Source organism: Lithobates pipiens, unplaced genomic scaffold, assembly GCF_037356315.1.
Source record: "Lithobates pipiens isolate NorthernLeopardFrog02 unplaced genomic scaffold, aLitPip1_a1.2 Scaffold_16, whole genome shotgun sequence".
Lineage (NCBI taxonomy): Eukaryota > Metazoa > Chordata > Amphibia > Anura > Ranidae > Lithobates > Lithobates pipiens.
The window spans coordinates 482,683,337-482,708,529 of record NW_027507748.1 but is presented as its reverse complement, the minus strand read 5'-3'; the positions used below and the strand labels follow the sequence as shown (position 1 = coordinate 482,708,529).

Here is a 25,193-nt window from a genome sequence, read left to right as displayed (position 1 = left end):
AAAAAAATATAAGCCACACACCAGAACTTAGCTCTTTGTTTATTTTGTCAAAAAAAAAAAAAAAGAAGAAGGACTGCATACTTTGATATCATCACCAGGTTTGTAAATTTATCATGAGACACACAGTATATAATACGTAGGCTGCCATTGCAGATTTCCCTTTGACACTAGTTGACAGTATTACAGAGACAGCTAGCTTTAAAACACTTTCTAATCACAGACCTAGAATGAGTGTTTAGACCAGGAAAGTCCTAGAAAGGCCAGAAGTCCTCATCTGCATACCTGTTGTGGTTTAGGGATTCAAGTATTAACGCTGGAGTAAGCCAATAAGACATGGAGCACCTCAAGGATAGGTGTGCAATGGCAGCCACAATGTTCCACTCATGACAGGTTTACTTAAATTGCCAATGGTACAGAGGGGAAGACAATTTAATAAAAGTGTTTTGAGAGGACGACAATTTAAGCGGTTTGATAAATTTTAAGTATTAACTAAAAAATATTTTTTACATTTGCCAAGAATAGTTTTTGGGTCCAATAGTTTCAGAATGGACTAAAATGACATTTAGTGAATACAAGTGCAGTGCTACAATGTATTTAGTTAGTTGGAGGAAAACACTGAAATCACTTTAGGCATCTTCTGTGTACTTTGTGGTTTGGTATTTTGCATTCATTAATGGTTCAAAGCCTTGTCGCCGTTTTCTGCGCATGAAGAGAACAAGGAGTAGTAAAACTACAAGTAAGGCAATAAGTACTCCTCCTACAGTAGATGCCACAAGGACTCCTGCCGCCCGAATGTCTGCATCAGAAGCTGGGGACAAAATGGAAAACAATATTATAAGCATTTCTTCTGCACTCTAGGTCATGCTTGAATATAATCATACACAATAGTAACTATCTACAAGGGTTGACGTATCCACTGCTTGGATTATGTGCATGTTTGAAATCTGATTAGTAGCAGCAGACACAAATTGAGTGTGATATGATGGTGCAGTGCCATTACTTGCATATTGCGGTACAGTGATATATACAATACAATCCTGTCTGCTGAGATGGCACAAGAGGCATTATCTACCGCATCTCCCCCCATGCTGGTGTCAAAGGTGCAGAAAGGGCCAAATTTAGACACTTGGAGAGCAAACATTTACCAATATTTTCAATGAAGAATCACTAACAATGATTCATTTGATTTCTACCTCTAGGAATGAAGCAATGTAAAATGGCAATCATTCATAGATCAGCAGATTTACAGCAACTGGAAAGCACAGGAACCAAGAAAATATGCTTATATATATATATATATATATATATATATATATATATATATATATATATATATATATATAAAAAAAAAACCTTCGGAGAATTATAGGTTACCATGGCCAACTTTCTTCCTTTAGAAATACTATCCCACATGGAGCCAAATTCATTAGTGCTTTCTAAAACCAAGTATGAAGATCATTCTAACATTTCTATTTGTTCAGCAAGTATATTTTATAAAGATACCTGGTAGTTCAATAGCATATGTATAGCCCAACTCTTCTGCGGGAAGAAACAGCGCATCATTGGTTATTGGAGGAAAGAAAGGCACCATGTTGTACAGACGATTGTGTCCTATTGGTGCCAGTTCTTGGGGCCACACTGCATCAGTAGGCTGGAAACGTTTCATCCATTCATCAAAAATTGCATCCGTAAAAGAATGAAGAACCTACCAATAGGAACATTTGCAATCAAGGAGAGGTTAATATGAATCATTGGCATAGGGGGAAAAAACAAACAAAACACACACACAGCTCTACGTGTGCAATACTGTGATTAAAGTGATACCTAATTTTAAGTGAGAAGTGTTAATACTCATAATTCATTCACATAAATTATATCATGTTAGTGATTTTTTTTTTTTTTATTCTCCAAGTAGCTTATTCCTGCAGCACTGTTGTGTGGTCACATGATCTTCTGTTCTTTGGCATCTGCAGTGAAAGATGCTTCCATAACTGTGCTGGTGTATGCCCTCTACAGTACAAGTCTGTCTAACCAGCCCTGATTGGTGTTATGCCAGTCACATGATGAGTTTTCAAAGTTCAATTCAAATTAAAATGATAAAAAAAAAAACAAATTTTTTGATAATTAAACTATAAATCTTTAAATGTGTATTTTTGTGCATAAATTTGTAAGCAGAGTCAAAGATGACTGACATTGGCTTCCACTTTGTTCAGATGGCAAGTGCATCCAAGGCTCTTTATACTTTAGAGGTATTAACAATTAAATGTGATAGAATGCTGATTTCTATTGAGAGTCTTAAAGATGATACTTTAAGGCACTAGAAGGCAAGCAAAGAGAGGAGCAGGTCTTTATGGTCTATGCACATCCCTGGTTTCCCTAGGGATGCAGGAGTCTGGGCAACTCCTTGGCTCACACAAACTATCAAAAGCCTTTCACTTGAAGATGTGTGTCATTACCTGGAATCAGGATAACTGAAGTGGACTCTGGTAAATGGATTAGGGGGGGAAAAAAAAGCCTTGTGGACTTTTCCTTCCCCCAATTTCTATTGGGAACATTTTCTGGTAATAGGCTTGTGCCAGTGATGTGCTGCTGTGAGACTCAATACTGTAAGTCTTATAGCAGGAATGTGGAAGTACAGCTGGAGAATGCAGCTTAGACTAGGTTGAGTGTCTCTAAAGGGATAAGCTCATGCTAAGGAGAGAGCAAGAGAAGTTTTCATGGTCTTTAGATGCCTGAAACAGCCCTGGGTAAAGGGTATCTCTGTTCTAAGAGCAACAACTTTCCAGGCATAATTGAATTAAGAATGACATGTTGATTATGCGGCCCAGCATGAGGCATACCATGATTATACAATAGACATATAAAATACTCTATGCAGTATTGTACAGAGACCCATTCACACTAAACCCTGTCCAATGTGTAAGGACTACAGAAACTCAAGTTTACGTTGCTTAGTCAATTACACGTTTATATAGTAATTCAAAGAAAGGACATACCACAAAAATGGGGTCATTGGCTGCAGAATGGGACAATGCACTGGTTCCATTTAAGAATGCATGGACAAGGTTATGGAGATTCATTACAGGAATATCCAATGTTCCATCTGGGTCATCAAAGCCTTCAAGCGCATTCCTAAAGGGGAAAAAAAAAAAAAAAAAAAAACATTTTTTCATCCTCAAAAACATATTTTAGGTTTGCAGGCAAGACAGGTTAAAAGTGACATCTCGTAAGAAAACTCAACATGGTGCGGAATATTAAACTGGAGTACAGTTGCCAGTAACCAATAACTGTCCTTCAGCAATGGTTTTCAGTGCTTTGGCTTCTCTCCCAGTCGGGCCGGGATTATTGTTCAGCTCCCAGCCCATTCCCTGCATGGTACTGGGAGTTGAAGTACTGCCTGCAGATTCTGCCCGTTGGTCCAGCATTTACCCCATGTAGGTGTCGAGTGGCTGTTCCTGTGTCCTCTCTCCATCACAATGGTGTTTTGGTGGCTCCTCCCTCTTCCTCCTAGGCATCCAATAGGATCACCTGTCGTTTCAGCCAATCAGGTGATGGGTCACGAGACCCACTTCCTGATTGGCTGGGAGGAGGATCAGTGTGAGAATCACAAATATTAATTTTCTATTCTCACACAACTGGGTGGGCTCAGCACAGTGCTCTCCGCCCTGAGCTCACACTTTTTTGAAGCCTATTAGAGCCCCTGGCTGTAATCATGCTCTTCAAGCACACCCCCCCCCCCCCAATTGGAATCTATGGTGCGGCACCCTGTATGTAGATCAGGGGGCACGACGCATGGATGGGGGGCGGTGCCCATGCACCCCTAATGGACAGACCCCCACAGACTGCCTGTACCCCCTTTTGGCAGTCCTGCCCATCACTACCTCCCCCTATCAGCTGTACCCACCCCAATAATTAGTAAGTGTCACCCACATCAGCCATACCAATTACTGCACCATCATCCCCTCACTACTACTGTACTCATCACTACTATTACCAATCACCACCACCCCACTACAGTACCCATCACCACCCCCTCCTGCCAGCATCCATATTGGTCTCAAACTACATCTACAACCCAACACCCATCCAGTTGTGTCTCCCCCTTGATTCCCAGTCTCCCCTGACACTCTCGCCACAATGTGTGCATCCCTGTAATCCTGACAGCTCTTGTGCCTCTGCCATAACCTGGCAGGATGTGTGTGTCAGGTCGAGTCCCCCTCCCCTGGTCTCCTCAATTGTAGGCCTCAATTGGCAGGTCTCTAGCATTTGTAAAGGTGCTGCAAGAAGCTGAAGAGAAATCTATATGCAGACAAATTGCACAGGAGTTTGGGCCATCTGTGAAGTGCACATTTCTGGTGCTATTCTAGAGGGCTCTGTGGTGCGGGAGGACATCGTCACGTGGCCGCAGTCTGCAGCTATGAAAGGATTGGACAAAGCAGAACCACTAAAATGCAACAGGCAGCCCCCAATAGTCCTGGACCCCCTGCTGACCCAATGTGACTCAGTATGAGAAAGCTGCCCATACCACTCCAGTGGCCATGCCCCTGGCTACACTACTGGTTTTGGGGATGTTTGTTTGCAGGGGGCAGACCCCTTAAAATCAGCGACTGTCCCCTGGCAATTGGGGACCCATAGAAGCATATGCTAAATGCCTTGCTATTAGGCCAACAAAACACTGATCTTTAGCAAAAGAACGAACAAAAGTCAGGACAGAGCCAGTAATGCTCTATGTGAATACTTTGTTTTTGTTATTCAACTAGCATTTGCAGATTGAGAAGTTGGCAAAAGAAGGCCGTTTCACAGGAAAAAGTTTAGTCTTGTAGATTTAACCAATACAAAAAAACATTTAAATTAAAAAGCGAGAAAATTCACAGAAAAAAAAAAAAAAAATACATACCTGAAGCTAAAAGAAGAATTTGTGTAGTAAGGAGGATTGTCGAAATCTGCGAGGGAAAGGCATTTCTGTATGTCCTCTGGGTTTGGCAGTCGCCCACCAGACCTGTCTATTGGGGTGCGGCGAATAACACCTTCATTCGTGCCATTGCACAGTGTAACAAGACGATTGTACTCATCTAGACTAGGATTTTAGATAGAAAAAACGCAGTTTAACATGAAGGGGTCAAAGTTTGAGTGTTTTCTTATACAACTGAAATTACTTTAAAGGCATACCCCATCCTAAAACTTCAATATGACATGATAAAAGGGTTAACAATTTGTCAGTATTTAATGCAGTCACTGGTGTCCTTGTCACTGTATAGATTTTTGGTAACAAAAGTGAAGGTAAAACTTCCAAATGGGAAAAGGAGTGGGGCACACACAGATTAACCATTTACCAAAATTGGCTGTTTTTCCCATATTTGTCCATGTTAAATTAGGAAAGGGTTATGAAGCAACAGTTTTAGTTCATGTGAGACTCTTACAAGGTATATAAAAGTTTGTGTTCAAGCATGCAAAGCACATTACTTGCACACAACTGAATTTTTGTTACAGAGTATTGTAAAATAGCAATGCTTGGGACTTTTGCAATACAAAAAAAAAAAAGAATAAAAAAAAAAAAAGTAATTATGGAGCTTGAAAATTCAAGCAGGCTCCAGACTACTACCAAAACTAAAGAAAAAAAAAAAAATAAGTAAGCTCTCATTTGTAATAATTGCCTATGTGAACCCATAACCATCTGTCGTTCCAAGCAATGGCATCCCAAATCTGAAAGACGTCCCAAGGAACCCTAAACCTCTCCCATCCAACTCCACTGAAATGTGACAAAATATTTGCAGTCAGGAGAGACTTGAAATATTGTCCATTAATTACACACACTTTATTGCAGAAGCCAGTGCAGATTCCCAGACACTCCCACCATAAACCTTATTTATTCAGCTGATTTCAAAGAGAAAGTTTACCTATTACACACGATCTCCCAGCGTGAAAACCTGGAACCAAGACTTAATAAAGTGGGGTCATCTGGTCTGGGTGCACCAAACAGTTCATCTGTGCAGACATCACACTCATTTCTTCCAGTTGCAAAATTCCAGTATGGCAAAGCAAAAGAGTCATTGCCAAGCATTTTCTGTAACAAGCAGTAATAGCAGCAATTAAAAAGCAAACAGATTTGCAACAACTGATATCCTCCCTTAGCCTAGGTTCACAGAATGCAGTACGGGAAACTCACCATCCTTGTAAGTTTTCTGCACTGCATGCAAATTACGGTCCTTGAGATCTGCAGCACGTTTCATTGCAATCCTAACACCCCAAACGCAGGTCGCAAATGTGTGGAAGTGCAGCGGCAAAAAACACTAGAGTCCAAGTACAGAGTAACAGTTTTATATTGTAATTGAAGTTTGGCAATAAACAAGCCTGACGGGAAGTCAACTCACCAGGAGCACTCACAGAATGTAACCACAATGTGTCAGTAGCAGAAGGTCTCAGGTGTGCCGTCAGTCTCGAGGAGTGGAATGCAGCCTGGCTGGTCCATACCCGAGTAGGGAGGCTTTCAGGTAGGATGGCACGTCTTTATTTCCCCTACTCCTCTGATACCTTTCCTCAATTCCAAGCACTGTACCAACTCTAGCCCAGTGCTTCTCAACTCCAGTCCCCAGGGCGCCCCAACAGGTAATGTTTTCAGGATTTCCCTCAGATGAAACAGCTGTGGTAATTACTAAGGCAGTGAAACTGATCAAATCACCTGTGCAACACAATGAAAAGCCTGAAAACATGACCTGTTGGGGTGCCTTGAGGACTGGCATTGAGAAACACTGCTCTAGTCACGCAAAATTTGTGCCAGGGTTTCAAATAGCTTCTGCCTTACCTAAGATGGCTGCCAGTCACATGGTTGTGACTGGCCAGTCACAGTTGAATAGCTGCCTCCTTTGACCCAGGAAACCATAGAGGAACTAGGTTTCTTCTCTACTTCCTCTCCCTCTGCAACACCACTGTAGTTGAGCCCCACCTGCAGTGGAGAAAGTAGACAGTTTGCCTGCACCGGATCACACGGTACAATGCGATCTGTTTGCAGTGCAGTTCCAAAATTGGTGCATGCATTACTTTGGTGTGATGTAGTGTGATTTGGGCCCATTCAAAATGAATAGGTTCAAATTGAACCCCATTGAATCGCATGTGAACCAAAACAGGAATGTGGTGCAGTTCCTTTGATTCATACACGGTTTACAGTGTAAACTGAAGTTCCCCCCCCCCCCTGAAGTGACCCCCCCCCCCCAGCTTGATAGTGCATAAGGCTATATCAAGCTATAAAAAGGAGTCAACACTATTTGGTAGTAGCCATTATGGTTTTAAATTACCTAAAGCCATGTACAGGATTTCTTGCCATGTTTTGCATCCCATTGGGCGAATTGCCACACAGACCACAATAAAAAACCCTCGGGAGGTTCTAGCCCTTCCCTTTAAAAATGTTGGTTTTAGATATGCCTTAAAGTGGAATTAAATCCATCTATTTAACGGTTTCCCAAAACCGTTACATTCAAGGGATATCAATGATATCTCACAGCTGCTTGTGCTCAACCAAACTGTCAGTCCATCAAATGGCTGGTGTCATAACTGATCACATGTGCAGCATGACAACTACAGATCAAGCAGAGACCAAGACCGCAGCATCTTTGGCTGTAAAGGTTTTGGAGGGTTTAATTCAATTTCTTAATGGTATAAGCCATTTTGAGTTTTAAAGAGGTTATTCACCCTGTAAACAAATGTTGTGCAAAATATAACTGCGACTTAACACATACTTGCCTGTCCTAGGGTCCAGAGATGTCCTTACCCAACCCAGCTCTTTGTTGGTCTTCATGTGCAGGCACTGGCATCTTAATACTGGACAGCTGACTTCTTGTGGCTTCACAGTCGGCTGTCAACTGTGCATGCGCAAGCTGTGCTGGGCCATGTGATTGATCCCATAGTCTCCTGTGACATGTCACAAGAGGCTGCAGGGGGGGGCGCGAACCTCTAGTCAGTTTTCCACACCAATCTGTCTGGAGGTTGGAGTGGGTACCTGTCATTTGCCTTTAGTAAATAACCCCCCCCCCCACCCCCCGTCTTAACATGAAATGAAAAACATGAAGTATAACCTCAATATGAGAAATCTGATAGCTAACAAACACTGCTGCCAAAAGACGGAACCAAACAAAATGTTTCCCCATGCAGCAGCAAATTCTATCTTCACTGAATGGGAATATAAGAAAAGTTTGCCTTTCTAGTCAATGACTGTTTTTCCCCACATTACCTGTAAATCTCTCTCCAGCCACAACAAGTGGTATCGATGCCAAGTAACAAATGCAGGACCCTTGTGTGACAAATCTATAGCTTTGAAAGGACGTCCTGGCCCTGGAAAAGAGGAGGGGGAGAAAAAAAAAAAGTGTTAGCTTCCGCTCCAAGAGACAGTTATCATATTGTTATGTTCATTGCCGCTCCAAAGAGCTTGGTACAAGGATTAATAGACATGAAGCAACATTTTCTATAGGACAATCAATTGATTAATTGGATGTCACAGTCAGTTAATAGAACCTATTATGATTAGCCTAGCGAGGCAGAGTAATGACGCTGTAAGGTACAGTTTTAGGTCTACTGCATTTTAATAGTCTGGATAACTGAACAGAAAAAGATATTGATCTGGGTAAATTACATTTTGTAAGAATTAAAAATATAAGAAGGTTTCCCAAATAGAAAGTTTAACTTAAAAAAAAAAAAAATTACATTCCACCGGATGCAAGTATAATTAAACTAAACACATAAAAAGTAACCCGTTTTGATCTTTCAGTGTTAAGGGTTGTTACCTGTATACTTGCAATACTATCAAGAAGTATTCTCTGAATACAAGAACAAGGACACCATTTAAATGTCTAGGACCTTGGCATGATTAATGTCCCAAGCACATTTGTAGCACAATAGTCATTGATCACATTAGATGAGCATCTGGTGAATGCAATCTATGTGGTTTAATGAAAAACACTTGAACAAAAACCGTTAAAATGGTTCCATGCCCAGGGTGTGAGATGATACTTTCCCATTGGCGACCCATGCACTTAAGACATGGGACCGGGTCAACCGAATGCTGGATCTGGCCCCCTCTGTGTCCCTGCTGGCACCATTGGGTGGATTTCTCCTGTTTCCTCCAGAGGAACAAATTGCTTTATTTGGACCTTAGGTGGATGATGGGAATGCTAGCTGTGGGAATTTGAGGAATGGCAGACTGATGCCCTTTCAGTCCCCGATGTTTAGACCTGGGGGACCTCCAATTAACTTTGAGGGATAGACAACTACACCACTTTTTCAAGATACACGGCAGCGCCATAAAGAGATATAACATCCCTTACACATTTTGAAGGCCTTTTTATAGCAGAGGAACCAGTTCCACACATGGTCTCAGAATTTTACCAACTGTTGGGGTACTTCTCCTCGGTCGCCAAGCCCGTATATATCTGGGCCTGGGAGAGAGACTTGGGTATGGAGTTTACTAAATCTCAATTGACACACTTATACCAGCTTACCCCTTCGAGTGCAATAGACTCTAAAATGAAAGACAAACTACAAGATCCTGTCACGCTGGTACAGGGTGCCTGCCGACCTGGCACAGATATACCCTTTCAACTGAGTTATGCTGGCAGGTCTGTGGAGGCCAAGGAACACTTACGGTGGGATTGCCCATTGATTGTACCTTTCTGGGAAGATATTAAAGAACAGGTTAAAGAAATTCTAGGTTTAGACATTCCCTTCTCTCCAGTCCATTTCCCCCCCCCCCCCCCCCCCTTACACATTCCTCCCATGCCGATCAGTCACTATAAAAAGTGCGCTACCTCACTTATTGAATGCAACCAAGAGACTGTTTCCTATTTACTGGAAGAGAGCACAGATCCCTAACTGGGACAAGTGGGTATGCAGGGTGAATGAGATCAGAGAGATGGAGGATTGGATTGCTACATGTAAGGGCACCAGAGATAAGCTTGCCAATATACGGTCCTTGTGGTTGGACCACATCTCTGGTCCCACCCAAGTTCCCTTGAGCCTAGAGATGATGCGCTGCTAGAGCCAGATCTTAAACACTGCAACAGACCTCAGTAGTAGGGGTGTAGATTCCACCTTGATCAAAACATTGCCTATTCTTGCTTTGGAGGAGATTGTGGACGCCCAGCAGGTGGGAGCCCGGTGAGTGATGTAAACTCAAGAGCTCATAGGTATGATCCTGATTCCTCCCCTTTACCTATATGTATTTTTCTTTTTTTTTTCTTTTCCTATTCCCCTCTTGCTCTCTCCTCTCTTTTCGATGTCAACCACTTCAGCCCTGGAAGGATTTACCCCCTTCCTGACCAAGTCATTTTTTGCAATAGGGCACTGCGTTACTTTAACTGCAATGTTGTTTGCAAACAAAATAATGTCTTTTTACCCACAAAAAGTTTTTTTGGTGGTACTTGATCATCTCTGGGGTTTATTTTTTGCATTATAAAACAAGAAAAGCAACAATATTGGAAAAAAAAAAAAAACTATAATATTTTTTACTATAATAAATCTCCCAAACTTTATATAAACAAATTTTCTCCTCAATTTAGGCAGACATGTATTTTTTTTTACCAAAAATAAAACCCCACGCAATAAGCGTATATTGATTGGTTTGCGCAAAAGTTATAGCGCCTACAAAATAGGTTATTGATTAGGCATTTTTAGCTAATTTTTTTTATTGGGACTGCGACATAGTAGACAGATCAGACACTTTTTAAACCACTGACATCTATACAGCGATCAGTGCTATAAATAGCCACATCACTGGCAAGAAAGGGGTTAATACCTGGGGGCGATCAAGGGGTTAAAGGTATTCCAACTGTGGGGGATGGGACTGACTGGGAAGGAGACCGATCAGTGTTCCTATATACTAGGAACACACAATCTGTCTCCTCTCCCCTGACAGATAGTGGATTTGTGCGTTTACACACAGATCTCCATTCCTGCTCTGTCAGGAGTGATCCCTGGTGCCTGGCGAACATTATGGCTGTCTGGCACGCGTACATCTACAGTGATTTGCTCAGGGGAGCCTTTTGCGCAGGCGGTCGGCATGTGGTTAATGTTGTATTGGGACCTCGATTGCGTGTCCTTAATTTGTTATGGCTGATAAGTACTACTAAGTATCCCTGCCGGATAAGAGAATAATAAGAGAAACTCTCCTCATACTTTACCTGTTAGTTATAGGTTACTGTATTTTCTAATGAAAAAAGATACAATTGCAATAGCGAGACAAGTGGCAGGTAGAGGGTAGAGGCACACCATTTACCACTGATAGGGGTGACAAAAATGGTCAGCTTTAATAATTTATGCAAACCCTTTATCCAAAAAAACAAAAAAAAAAAAAAAACACTGCAACTGCTTGCCGACCAGCCACCGCAGTTGTACTGCGGCAGCATGGCTCAGCTGCACGAATTGCCGTTATGCTGCGTCGGTAGCATAAGCGGCCACTAGGGGGCACTTGCACGCCAGTGGAGGCGCATGCGCCACCGTGCCGATGTGAGCGCCCGGCGGTCTCGATCACAGGCTCCCGTGATCGCTCGGAGCACACAGAGAACCAGGAGCTGTGTGTATAAACACAGTTTCCGGTTCTCTGAGCAGCGAACTGACAGATTGTCTGTTCATTTCCCTGCACAGTCCCATCCCACCCTTCAGTTAGAACATTCCCTAGGATACGTGTTAACCCCTTCACTGCCCCTAGTGTTAACCCCTTCACTGCCCCTAGTGTTAACCCCTTCACTGCCATACATACATACTAACTTTTGTGCAAACCAATCAATATACTGTATTGGCCTAAAGTGAGGAAAAAAATTTTTTTAGATTTATGGGGATATTCATTATAGCAAAAAGTTAATGCGTTTTTCAAAATTTACGCTTTTTTTGTTTATAGCACACAAAATAAAAACCGCAGAGGTGATCAAGTCGCATGACTGGAATTGTCAGTTAAAAGCGACACAGTGCCGAATCGCAAAAAGTGGTATGGTCTTTGGCCAGCCAAATGGTCCGGGGCTTAAGCTGTTAAACACCCAGACTGACCACGTAGTCCAGAGGTGGCTCCCTTCCTCCCCCATCCAGTGTGAAGTCACCCCAACGCAGAAGTGTTACTGGCCAAAAGCAACAGATTGAGAAAGGAAGCGCTTACAGTGGTCAATTTATATTAAATTTACTTAAAACCTTTGTCCCAAAAGGAAAAGAAAAAAAAAAAAAAAAAAAACCTCGTTGGTTTAATGTGTTAACTTCTGTAAAAACCACCTACTAAATCTACTAGTCCTTCTAAAGCCTCATACACACGATCGGACTTTGTACAAAAGTCCATGAGAAAGTTTGTACAAAGGGCATTGTCCATAAGGTTTTATTGCATACACGCAAACTGACTTTTTAGGCAACAAACGCAAATGTAGTGATGTTTCAATGTACCGACGACACTTCAAAAGAGGACGTTCAATTACTCCACCACCACCCTTTGGTCAACTTCTGTATTGTTATCTGATCTTTTGCACTGGTTCTGAGCATGCCCGTTTGTACTTTGTACAAAAGTCTGATGGCTTTGTGTACAAACAATTGGACTTTGCTCCATTGGACTTATCTCCATCAGACTTATGTTGTCAATAAGTTTGTCCGTTCGCACAGCAAACAAAAGTCAGATGAAAACCGAAAAAGTTTGTTCGATGGAGCGTACACAAGGTCGGATGTTGCCTCAAAACAGCTAATTTGCAGGTTTGTTGTCAAAAAGTTCAATCATGTGTATGGGCCTTTACTCTAACCTCTCCACGGGTTGACAATGCTGTGTTTAAAAGGGTTGCTTCTCTAGAGATAGTGGAAGAGTGAGGGTAGCCATCTTGAGACATAAAAAAGGCATTACTGGTCAGATTACCAGGTTAAAAAATAAATAAAAAATGGGGGAAGAAAAGAATTCATCTACTACATCCAAGTATTGTCAACATGCAATATAGAAGATTGTTTTTTGCATTTTGATGGGCTTTAACCTAATAGGTCTCCACCAAAAAAGCGATAGACATGTCTTTTAAAAAACTTTTTTTGTAATTTTAAAAGAAAATATACCCAGCAATGTGTCCCTGACAGAATAGTAGTGAAGCCAGACAAAGAAGTTATAGATGCTGGTGTTGGACACTTGTGGTTCAGTTCCATTGGGCCCAAGAAGACCAAGCCAGTGCTGAGTGGCGATTACGTAATCAGGATGAATGGTGTTCTTCGCACGATCCAGTGCATCCAGGAACTGAGTTCTCTCCTGAGCCGTTAACGAATGTATATTTTTCCGTACAACCGGTGGCTTCCTCTGATCACAGTTAGGTCCTGTCCATCCAAATTTACATTCTCCACAATTATAACCTGCAAAGTTTCCTAGGGAAGATAAAAAAAAAAAAAAAAGTTTAAAGTTTAATAGGCGTAAGCTGCAATTTAACAAGCAATATATCAGGAACAAAGAGGCACAGGTGACGGCTTGCCAGGACCATGTGTTCATTTCTTTGCATTGTCTTTATAGCACAGGATGCAGAAACAATAGAAGTGCAAAGCAACAGCCAGATTTCAGTCACATGCCCCAATGGCACAAATTCTTTGCCAAGAGGGATTCAGTAATTTCATGTACTGCAGGTATATTCTGTGATGAAATGGTAATTAAACCTAATGCTTTGTCTGGTGAAGACTTGCACAATAAAAGACCTTTTCCACCTCACTAAGGATGAGCTCCGGCGTGTTTGCACACCCCACGTGCAGAGCCTGCCAGGAAGTCGGCGCATCGCTAATCACAGGCACCGAGACATTGCCCCGATGCACGGCTGCAGAGATCGGGCAATGTGCCTGTGATTAGCGCAGCGCCGACTTCCTAGCGGGCTCTGCATGTGGAGTGTGCGAACACGTTGGTGCTTATCCTTACTCCTCACTATAGCTCTGCCATCCAAAGCACCAGGCGTAACCCAGGCCTGACTGATCAGTTAGAAGATCCGGAGAGGATTGGCTGGTTGCTATGTGTCAATTCATGTTCCAGATTTTATTTTGCCCCAATGATCAAAGTTGCTAGCCAAGCAAAAAAAAAAAAAAATAAATAAAAAAAAAAAAAAATAAAAAAAAAAAAGGCACAAAAACTATTAGTTTATTCATTGACATGCTCTATAAGGATCACTCTGTCCTCCTAATGTAAAGATCGATTTTAATAGACTGGGTAGTCTTTATAGATTTAGCTCTGTAAAACATAATGGCACATAAAAGGTTGTGAACTCTTACTTATTCCTCTATTCAGTTTTTGGTTGATTCACTTAAAACCTTTCCACTCTTTCCTGGAAATAAAAATTGGTCAAAAACCTTTGCTATGCTCAGTTTGGGAGAGAAAAAAATAAAAAAAATAAAAAAAAAATAAAACACACACACAAACAAAACACTCAGAATTCAAAAAAAAAATAAAAAATAAAGTTTCTAAATTACAGGACTGAATATACTTAAAGAGGAACTTCAGTCTGCTCACACGAGTCAGAATAAAAACCATATTTGCCATTCTGAAGCTTCCCTCCAACCACTTTGCATAGTTTATATATACTGCGATTCTGTACTTGCCAAATATGCTGCATAAATCTACCTCCACTGAGTCTGGGTGCAGCCATTTTAACTGTGGGCAGCTGAAGCTGCTGCCTGTCCACTTCCTGGATTTACAGTGAAACAGAAGCACACCTCCAGCTCTCATTGGCCCTCTTATGACTCATCGCTCCCTTTCTTCCTGGCAAACTTGCGAGTGAGAGCTGTGGATGTCATAAGCCTAGGCTTTTAACCAAACAGGAAGTGGGCTGTATAAGGTATTTACTGGCAGAAAAAAAAAAAAAAAAAAAAGTTTTATTATCCAAAGTTAAACCAAGGGCAGAAGATTTAATAGATTGAAAGATGAAAATTTCCACTTTAAAAAAGTATTCACTGTCAGCTCCTCTCCTTTATCCAGCGTTAATGCACAGTACAAGCATAGCAATAATCACTGCGTTATCCCAGGCCCTCCACACCCTGCGCACCCCCCCCCCCCCCCAGCACAACACAACTGCTCTGCGGGAGGGATTCCCTCATTAGGACCCGACTGTTGATGAGGGAAGAACGATTGTTATTGGGTTGCAGAAAAGATGGGAAAAAAATAAAAATAAAAAAAAAACACTGTTTTTGGCTGGCTTTAGATGGCATATATTGGTCTTGGGATTTTATGTTAGTTTTTTTTAATTCACAAAGCTTAAATAAATATTTTACTGTTATCATTGAAAAAGACTAGATTACTACAAATTATAATAAAGACAGTAGTCTGTTATTGAGGCCTCCTAAAAATGCTGGTCATCTAGCTGACATCATCATTTTAGGGCTTCAGTTTAAGTTTGACCCTGAACAAGCATACAGAGATCTGACTTTACATGCTATATTCTTGTTCTAGATCAGGGGTATCAAAACTCTGAACAAAAAAAAAAAAAAAGGCCAAGTTTATCATCCTTGAGACCTTAAGGGGGCCAGACTTGTCAGTGGGCTTAGAAAACGTCCCATTACTGGTATCAATGAGAGTAAACGGTGCCCCATCTGGTTTTAGTGGAAGGAATAGTGCCCATTTGTTGGTATTCAGGGTAGGCATGGTGCCCCAACTTTGGTGCCAGTGGGATGCATGGTGCCTCAAGGGCCAGATAAAAGGCAAGCAAAGGGCTACACCCAGCCCGTGGGCTAGTTTGGAGAACAAATATTCTAGATCAATGAAATATTGAAGCCAGACAACCATTAGATTCAAAAGGTCATCAGCAAAGGTAGCCTACATATTTCTATCATGACCCTAGTTACTAGGGCATAAGCAAACACTGAATCTATTACTCCCATGGAACCAAAGTTCTCAGAGATTATGCTTACCAACCCATTTCTACAATAAGGTAGGGTTATGCTATTCAAAGTAGTTTTAACTTTTTGACTCGTTTTTAAAGGACAGATAATCCAACCAAGTAAAATAACCTACCAACACTTGAATATTTCATGGATTTAGCAAAAAAAAAAAAAAGTTGGCAGTAGATGCCATTGGGTCCTTATAGCATTTGAAATTTAGTTGAAACTGGTAGATACCTACCCAGGTATTTGGTCAACAGTATGAGAATTTGGTGTGTTTAAGCTCTTTGACCAAGTAGAATTATTAACAGAAATTTTACTGGCACCCAATTGCCTGGCCATTGAACCTAACCCACAGAGTTAGAGCCCACCTATTCCCCGGCAGCCATCCTTAAACTGGAGCACACAATAGCACCCCATTGTTAAAATGATGCGTTGACAACTCAGAAAGTAGCATAGTTTTGTCTCAAGGGCTCATTTGGTGTTTTTTTTAAGGACGGCTAGCAATTTAGCAACAAAGGAATACATTATAGAGGACTCAGGTAAATACATAAACATATATAGTTCAGAAGTTCTACAATATCACTTTGAACAAAAAGCATATGATCGCAGCAGATTCGTGCAGGTGGGGTTTCCTATTAAAATGTGGAGGGCTAAGGGTCCCACACCAAGCTTTGTCCTAGGCTCAGTTTTTCAAAGACATGTCTTCTTTGATCCTTACCAAGCTTCGGGCGTCATAACAATCCAATATATATTTTTATTTCTGCAAACAGACTGTGGAAATCATCTCCATCAAATATCTAGCAATGCCGATTAGGAAGCAGCGAACTGAACAAAGAATACAAGTTTCAGATAAATGTCATATCTCGAGGACGCTTCACAAAAAAAAAAAAAAAAAAAAAACGGCTCGTTAGGTTCACTATTAAGAGTGACTTTTCCAAATATAAAGCGTGTACATTCAGCGGCGGTGGGAGCCTTCATGGGCTGCAGTTGTGGAGATGGTCCAGGGAGCAAGGCCTTAATGAAGCATCTGCTGAGAACAGTTTGTGTAAACACATTGTGCCATCCATCTAACATTGCAGAGTTGGGCTCCAGCGGCATGGCAAATTTAATGGTTCGGTGTCAAATTCATTTACCCGCTCTTAGTAACACAGGGTTACATCTAAATCACTGTCATTTGAGAACTAATTAAAAGAAAAACAAAAATCACTTGTGTTTAACTGACTGGAAAATTAATTTTACGTGGGAATTGATGCTGGGCAATCACACAAAGAGCTTTATTGTAGTGAAGTGCGTAGAAGCCATCAAAGTAGGTCTACGCTCGTTTTTTTCTATAATCCAACTACATCCCAGCAGAGTATGTGTAAGGAAAAAGTCAGATATCAGAGCTCTGGGCAGCTTTCCCCACTCCAAGACCCGTTTCACACTGGAGCGTTTTTCAGGCGCTATAGCGTTAAAAATAGCGCCTGCAAAACGCCCTAAAACAGCTGCTCCGTTGTGAAAGCCTGAGGGCTTTCATGCTGGAGCGGTGCACTGGCAGGACGTCAGTAATGCTACTTTCACACTGGGGTGTTGCGGGCGCTGGCAGTAAAGCGGTGCTATATTTAGCGTTGCTTTACCTGCGCTATGCGGCCGCTAGCGAGGCAGATTTAAGCCCCGCTAGTGTCCGAAAAAGGGTTAAAACTGACCGCAAGGCACTGCTGCAGTGGCAGTTTGCAGCCCTGCCCCGTTGTTTTCTATGGGAAGGGGCGCTTTAGGAGCAGTAAATACACCGCTCTTACAGCGCTCCAAAGATGCGGCTTGCAGGACTTTTTTGACCGTCCTGCAAGCTCGGGGCTTTCACATTGGAGAGACAGCAGCGACTGTTTCAGGGTGCTTTGCAGGTGCCATTTTTAGCGCTGTAGCGCCTGCAAAGCACCCCAGTGTGAAAGGGGCCTAAAAGTCCTGCCAGCAGCTTCTTTGGAGCTGGGAACTCACCACTCCTCCAAATCAAATGAAATCAATGGGGCAGCGCTACGTCGCTCCAGCAGCATTTTGCGGGCGGATTTAACTCATTTTTGGCTGCTAGAGGCGGTTTTAACCAAATATCCATTTTAACCGAATAGCGCCACTAAAATGACAGTAAAGTGGCGCTAAAAATAGCGCCGCTTTACCTGACGGCAGCGTGAAAGGGGTCTAATGATGAAGTAAAATACGTTAAAGCTGATGGGGGGGTTATCATTTGTGCCATGAAGCAAAGCATTGTGGCCATGGCATCCAGCCACCTTTGCAGCTTAAAGTCGGCATTAAAAATGCGATTCAGCACGTGCACACACACCCACACCATTAAGGGAACCCCCCCCCCCATCCATCGCCACCTCCCCTATCCATGAATCCTACCCAGGCCCCTTTTAGTACACCAGATGCATGGATTCCAACGCAGAGGCTCCAATAGGCTTCAAAATAGGGTGGGATTGGGGTGCAGAAAATATGCTCACAGCCCACCCAGGTGTTTTAGAACAGCGAATGAATATCCACTATTGTAACACTGATCTTCCTCCCAGTCAATCAGGAAGTGGGGTTTGATATCCATCACCCGATTGGCAGAAAGGACAGGTGATCCCATTGGATGCCCAGGAGGGGAGGAGCTGCAAGCCACCAATGGAAGAGAAGACAAGAAGCCGCTGCACGCTACCTGCCTAGATGGGGTAAGTGCCAGACCGACCAAAGAACGGGGGGGGTTGCTTGTTTGCTGTGAGCCCCCCCCCCACTAAACAAAAACACCAGCTGCCACTAATGCCATTAAAAAAGGAACTACAGGACAAAAAAATAAAAGGAACTACAAGGCAAAGCTAGAATGTATTACTTGTATTGATATCAATGTATGAATTGCTCACAATATTTTTAAACCAGACATAAGGAAAGTTGTACATGTTAGGGACAAATCTTTAATTATGCATAGCCAAAATGTCTGCCCTGGTAGCTACTGTCCATGGGAAAACCAATATTTTACAGTTGTCACCAGGACAGGTGGTGAAGGGAAATCACAATGTTCTAGTAACGGTCTTAACGTATTAAATGTAAAAGCAAACATACAACTTATGAATTATTAGATGTAATGGCTGCATTTGATTTTTTTTTAGGCTTTCTTCCCTCTATTTTCATCTAGTGATCAAGCCAGCAAGTCTGTTTTCCAACAGAACAAGTTTTCTTGCAATTACAGTGATAGGGCAAACCATTTAACACTAGCAAGAGAAGAGATGGATTTCACACTTGGATCCAAAAGATGCTGTAGAGATTTCTTTATTGTCATGAGCCAGACAAAATTGCAATGATCAGTTGACGCGTTTCACATGAAAAGAACCGCGCTTGTTCACAACCATTTAACACTAGCAGTGGTGCTTACAATGATCAGCTTTATCCCAAAAGAAAAAAAAAAAAAAAGGTTTGCTGTAACTGCTTATAAAGGGTTAGCTGGAGTTCAGCTTCAAAGTGTTAGTATTGTTAAATCTGCTAGTACAGCCAACACTCCCCTCCCCCCATACGGATAATGCTACTGTCCAAAAGAGCCCTTTGTGCTCATTCATCCAGACTGGGGGCACGAATACAGGAGGAGTGTTACTGGCCAGATCACCAGGGGAAAACGGGAAAAGTTTGAAAAAGAAAACGAATGCAGCCACCACATCAAAGTATTGCCAAGCTGCAATAGAATACATTTTTGGTTTTGGATGAAGGCTGGATTCACACCTGTGCAGTTTTAGTGCTTTTTGCACTACAGTCCATTTAACATTGTTTCCTATAGAGCAAATCTGCAAAATGCAAAAAGCACTAAAAATGCATAGGTGTGAATCCAGCCTTAATACCACTTTAGGTCTGGTTCACACCAGATGCAGTCCAGTGCATTTTTAATCTACATCAAAAACGTATGCACAGTCTTTTCCATGTAGTCCCATGCATGGCCGGAGTTCACACCAGTGCAGTGTGTTCCAGTGCAATCACAAAATTAGAATATACTGCAATTTTTCTGTATGGAATGCATCTGGAACATGGCAAAATGCATCAAAAACGCACCAGAAAGCATATGTCTTGAATTGAGATGGAGGAGAAAAAAAAATGCATCAAAAATGCACCCTGAATGCATCAAAGCATTAGGAATGCAGAAAGTCTAGTGTGAACTGGTCCTGAAGCTACACCAGGAGTGAGAGTATTCTTGGTCATTTTGAAGCGTATTTCTCAGGGGTTTTTGCGTGTGTAAAATTATTATGTGTGAGACCATGTGATAAATATTAAGCCCTGGATCACACTGGTGCGGCTTTGAAATCGCACGACTTCAGCAGATTAACAGACGTTTATGCAAGTCGCAATGTGATCTGTAAAAAGAATCTTTTCCATAATCCCTGCGACATGAGTTGTGCCGATACAAAAAGTTCCATTGCCGACATGAACCGGGGCTTAGTGTTAAATGCCTTAAACAAGGTGGTTCTATAAACACTATGCAACAATGTATATTGAAAAATAAAAAAATATATAAATATATTATACACTGCATGTGTCCCTAATTATTCATAAATCAAAAAAAACAAGTTTTTAATGCTCACCTTCAGGTGCAATGTGTGTAAAAAAATAAAATAAAAATAGAGAACTATTTTTCTTCAAAATACTATGCTCCAAAAATGACTTGTTTCACAATGTGTACAATTATTCATAGATTTAAAACAAAAAACACAAGTTAATGTCCACCTTCAAGCGCGATATGTGTATAAAAATCCTTTTTCTATTCAAAATTTGATACCAAAACAACCAGATTATAAAAACGTGTATGTGTATACATATTTTTATTTCTTTATTTTTTATTTATTGATTTTTAAATCTGGTTGTTTTGGTATCAAATTTTGAATAAAGTTTTTTTTTTTTTTAACAAACAACTTTATTCAAAATTTGATACCAAAACAACCAGATTTAAAAAAAATAAAAAAAAATAAAGAAATAAAAATATGTATACACATACACGTTTTTATAATCTGGCTGTTTTGGTATCAAATTTTGAATAGAAAAAGGATTTTTATACACATATCGCGCTTGAAGGTGGACATTAACTTGTGTGTTTGTTTGAATATATGAATAATTATGTACACATTGTGAACCAAGTATAATTTTTGGAGCATAGTATTTTGAATAGAAAAATTGTTATATATATATTTTTTTTTTTTTTTAACACACATTGCACTTGAAGGTGGGCATTAAGAACTTGTTTTTTGATTAATTATTATGGACACATAAGCAGTGTTTTTTTTTTTAGCACAATATTTTTGAAAGTGATTTTTTTTTTTCCAACACATCACACTTGAAGGTGGACATTAACTCGTGTTTTTGTTTATTTGAATTTATGAATAATTATGGAGACATTGTAAACCAAGTATAATTTTTGGAGGACAATATTTTTGAAGGTGGATATTTTATGGATACATTGTTACATTTTGTTGAGATTTATACGTTGTTTTAAATATAGTGCGGTCAGTTGTTTTTCCACACTCCAGAGAACATAGTGACTACAGCTGAGTAATTATTTTATTACACCTTTGGCGCTGAGTTCTATTTATATAGTTTTTGCATGTGTATCAAACTGTGGGCATTTTTCCCCCCTGGCCTTGGCAAGGGCAGGAGAAGAGGAATTCAAGAGTAAAAATACCTGCAAAACATGCATATTGTACATTTAGATGTGATCCCATTAACGTTAATGGGATCAAAACCTTGAAATATGCTCAAATAAATCGTAGGGTGACAGTGAGCGGTACAAGTGTGAACAGGGACTATTGGAAAGAACAGGGATTCTGCAGAGTCGGGCATAGGGAAAGAAGCAGAAGAGCGCTCAGCTGTGAATGGGGGTATTCATTTGGAGAGATTTGCTGTCACTACCCTTCGGGGGGTTTAAAGATTGGCATACGAACAATGCAGATTTCTAGAGGCACTCTTATCTAATGGTTTATGTGCCCAAAAAAAAAGAAAAAAGAAAGGGGTGGGATTCAGGAATCAGTTGCACTATAGCATTTTCCTTCTATCCACCTTTGTTTCCTCCTCTCCCTCCTGCAGTGCTGCTCTCTCTTCACCCTTCTGAAGAACCAAGGTAATGGGCTACATGTTAGGACACAAAGGACTCCAGGAGCGGCAGGATGTTCAGAAATAGGACACATTTAGGGATCGGACACAGGAACTTCTGGATATACACCAGCAAATGACATTGTATTTCCATGCCAGGGGTTTAGACATGTGTCTTAATCTACCTTTCTTCTGAAGCACGATCTGCATTTGGATCACACTTCAAAGCCTGCTGACACGCGGAGATAGGAAGTGATGGGAGATGTCGACTTGACTGTTTTAACCACAATTTTGCTGACAAACTATGGGGGGGGGGGGGGGGGGGAGGAGGTACCCAGTTTTGATGGATACCCGCTCACACTTGGTTTGATGTTGCTCCCCCGCCCTTTGCCAGCAGCCTTCTGGGGCACATCACAGGTCTCAGGAGCCTGCAGGGCCAGCCACAAGGAGCCACACAGCTTACACAGTGAGGAGCCACAGTTGGCTTCCCACACTAGACATAGTGGTGCTGGGGACCCCAAGACCTATGAAGAACTGCCTCGAGTGAGGACAGTGCTGGATCTCTGGACAGGAAAGTGTCCTTACATTAATGATCTGTAGCTGCTGACTTTTCTTTTGGGGGGGGGGGGGGGGGGGTGTTCTGAAGGGCCTCTTTGGGGAGAAGCAGCTCAACCACACAGACGTTACCCTTGTCCACCTCCAAACCGCGTGTCTGAATGAAGCCAAAGGGAGTTGGGTTTGTCTTCAGAATACATCATTTGGGGAACCATAAACCCTTCAAACGTCTTTTCCGATCAACCTCTCCCAATAGGAGGAGGTTGATCGGAACAGTGGACAACCTGATCAATTTACCACACACGTGGAAGTGGATTTTGAGCGATCGTGAAGATGCGATTGCCAAGTGATCGATCACATCGCTGAACCCACCATCTCATCTCATCGGTAAAATATCATCGTACGCATGAACACAACAGATCAGTGCCGCCAATTGATACAAAAAGGAATTGATCACTTTCTGTTCTGGCTTAACGACTCCATTCGATTGTATCAGAGCTAAATCAAGCTAAATGATGGCCATACACATGGCAATAAACTGATCGATTTTTTTCCAATCTAATCAATTTATAGCCTATAATCTATTTATTTCAATTGGCACATGGCCTGGGAAGGGGAGTAGATTGACTGACAAGACACAATTGATGGCATCTGTTTCTACCACGGAATGTCATATTCTGATTAATAGAAATGTTATCAGATTCATAAAGATCTGATCATTGGTGCTGATCAATGCTAAATGATCGATCACTTGCTGTCCCAGCCTTAGGTCAGATTTGATTGCAGATTGACTTTAAAACTTTTCAAAAAGGTTTGGTTGCAGATTTGAAAATATCAATTGAATCAGAAAAAAAAAAAAAAAAAGTGTATGGCATCAATAAATAATCAGAAAGGGAAGTTATGGCTTTTCAACGGCAGATTTAATCATTTGACTTGCACATTGATTAAACCATACAATTAAAGCGTGTGTGTGTGGCTAAGATAAGAGGATACAATCAGATTGTATAGTGTATGGGCAGTTTAGTAAAGAGGGAGCAGCATTAGAGGTGTGAGTTGGGGTATCAGTTGCAGTACTCACCATTACACCGGCAGGTGGCGTTGTAGAACTTGATTGGCCAGCGCTCCCGGTCATCCACATTGCGCAGAGTGTACGGTCCGCTCCATGGGCGATCATCCACCTGGACCTGCACACACTGTCCCCGGCCCTGCGCAGAGCCGCATAGGTTGTCTTCCTCGGAGCCCACAGGGGGGCAGCACCTCTTATTCACCAGAGCCGACACTGTAGTACAAGCTCTGGGGAACTGAGCTCCAAGGCGCTGTGTGTATAGAGCGAGCAGGAGCAGAGCGCACACACTACTCACATGAGCCATGTCTGGTGTAATGATAGAATCACCTCAGCCGGAGGAGACTCCTCTATATCTAGCCTGAGTCACTCTATAACTAGTTAGTACACAGATGATGGGGCCATTAATGAGCCAGCTAATCCTGCCCGCCCACACGTGACCAGCTTCCCAGTGATGGAAGGGCCGGTCCGGGCTGCGCGCCCTTTTATATGAGGATTAGAGGGCTCCTCGTGAGGGCACATGACTGACCTCTAATGCGACCTCCTCATGTCAGCCAACATTCCACACATTGCCCCCCTCCTTACAGGGAAACAACTATCTCCAGCTCTCTTATAAAAATCATTGCACACATATTTGCAGTAGAAAATGTGCATGTGTTATTTTGTTGCAAATGAGTTCGCGGAGCATGGCGACTTGGACCAGGACTGGTCCACACCTCAATGTCTGCCTTCCGCGTGATCTCTGCGTGTGCGTTTTCATGCATTCTTTCGTCCCTCTTTTCTTCATCTCAACTAAGCCTCGTACACACGATCAGATTTTCAGACAACCGTTCGTCCATTTTTTTTCTTGCATGCTAGTCTCATGTCAAAAATGAAGAGGTTACTCGCCATACAAAAATTCTCGTATGACAAAATACAACTTTAGAAGTGGCGTAATGTGTTAAATAGTTTTATATGTATTTCGTTTCTGAGCATGCGTCACCTTGCTCTTAGATCATTTTCACACTGGGGGACTTTCCAAGCGTTTTAGCGCAAAAAAATAGCGCCTGAAAAGCGCCTCTCAAGCCACCCTAGTGTGAAAGCCTGAGTGCTTTCACACTGGGGCGGTGCACTTGCAGAACAGGAGAAAAAGTCCTGCAAACGGCATCTTTGGGGTGGTGCGGGAACGGTGTGTACACTGCTCCTAATAATCCACCCCAGCCCTTTGAAATGAATGGGCAGCGCTGCCGAAGCACCTGCAAAGCGAATCGGCAGCGCTGCAAAACGGGCACCATTAACCCTTTCCTCTGCTGCTAGTGGGGGTTAAAAGCTCCCCGCCAGCGTCTGAATAGCGCCGCTATAACAGTGGTAAAGCGCCGCTAAAACGAGTAGTGCTTTAACCGCTAACAGACCCACCTCCCTAGTGTGAAAGGGGTCTTATGATTTTTTTTGCATATGAAAATCAGAAGTTGTGTTCACATATGATTTAAATGTTATAGTCTGCACATCCAGCTTTTATTGTACGAAAAATCAGAATTGGCTGTTCGAAAGCTCCATACTAATAATCCGAAAATCATCAGATCATTAGTCGGACCAAATTTTACTTCCGATTTTAGGATAGTGTGTACGGGTCTTTAAAGACATATGTGTTTCAGTACCTTTTTGTGCATTTCATTTGTTTTTG

General features: G+C 41.8%; 1 protein-coding gene across 1 annotated transcript; it reads right to left on the bottom strand.

The window, feature by feature from the left end:
- Positions 1 to 24: 24 nt before the first annotated feature.
- On the bottom strand, positions 25 to 24,000 carry DCT (dopachrome tautomerase). The gene is made up of 8 exons (XM_077483045.1): positions 23,546 to 24,000; positions 13,054 to 13,353; positions 8,225 to 8,325; positions 5,898 to 6,064; positions 4,898 to 5,077; positions 2,997 to 3,132; positions 1,504 to 1,705; positions 25 to 808 (listed from the first exon to the last, which is right to left on the bottom strand). The coding sequence occupies exons 1-8, from the start codon at positions 23,835 to 23,837 to the stop codon at positions 627 to 629; spliced, it is 1,560 nt and encodes a 519-aa protein (XP_077339171.1). The 5' UTR covers positions 23,838 to 24,000; the 3' UTR covers positions 25 to 626.
- Between the last annotated feature and the right edge of the window lie 1,193 nt (positions 24,001 to 25,193).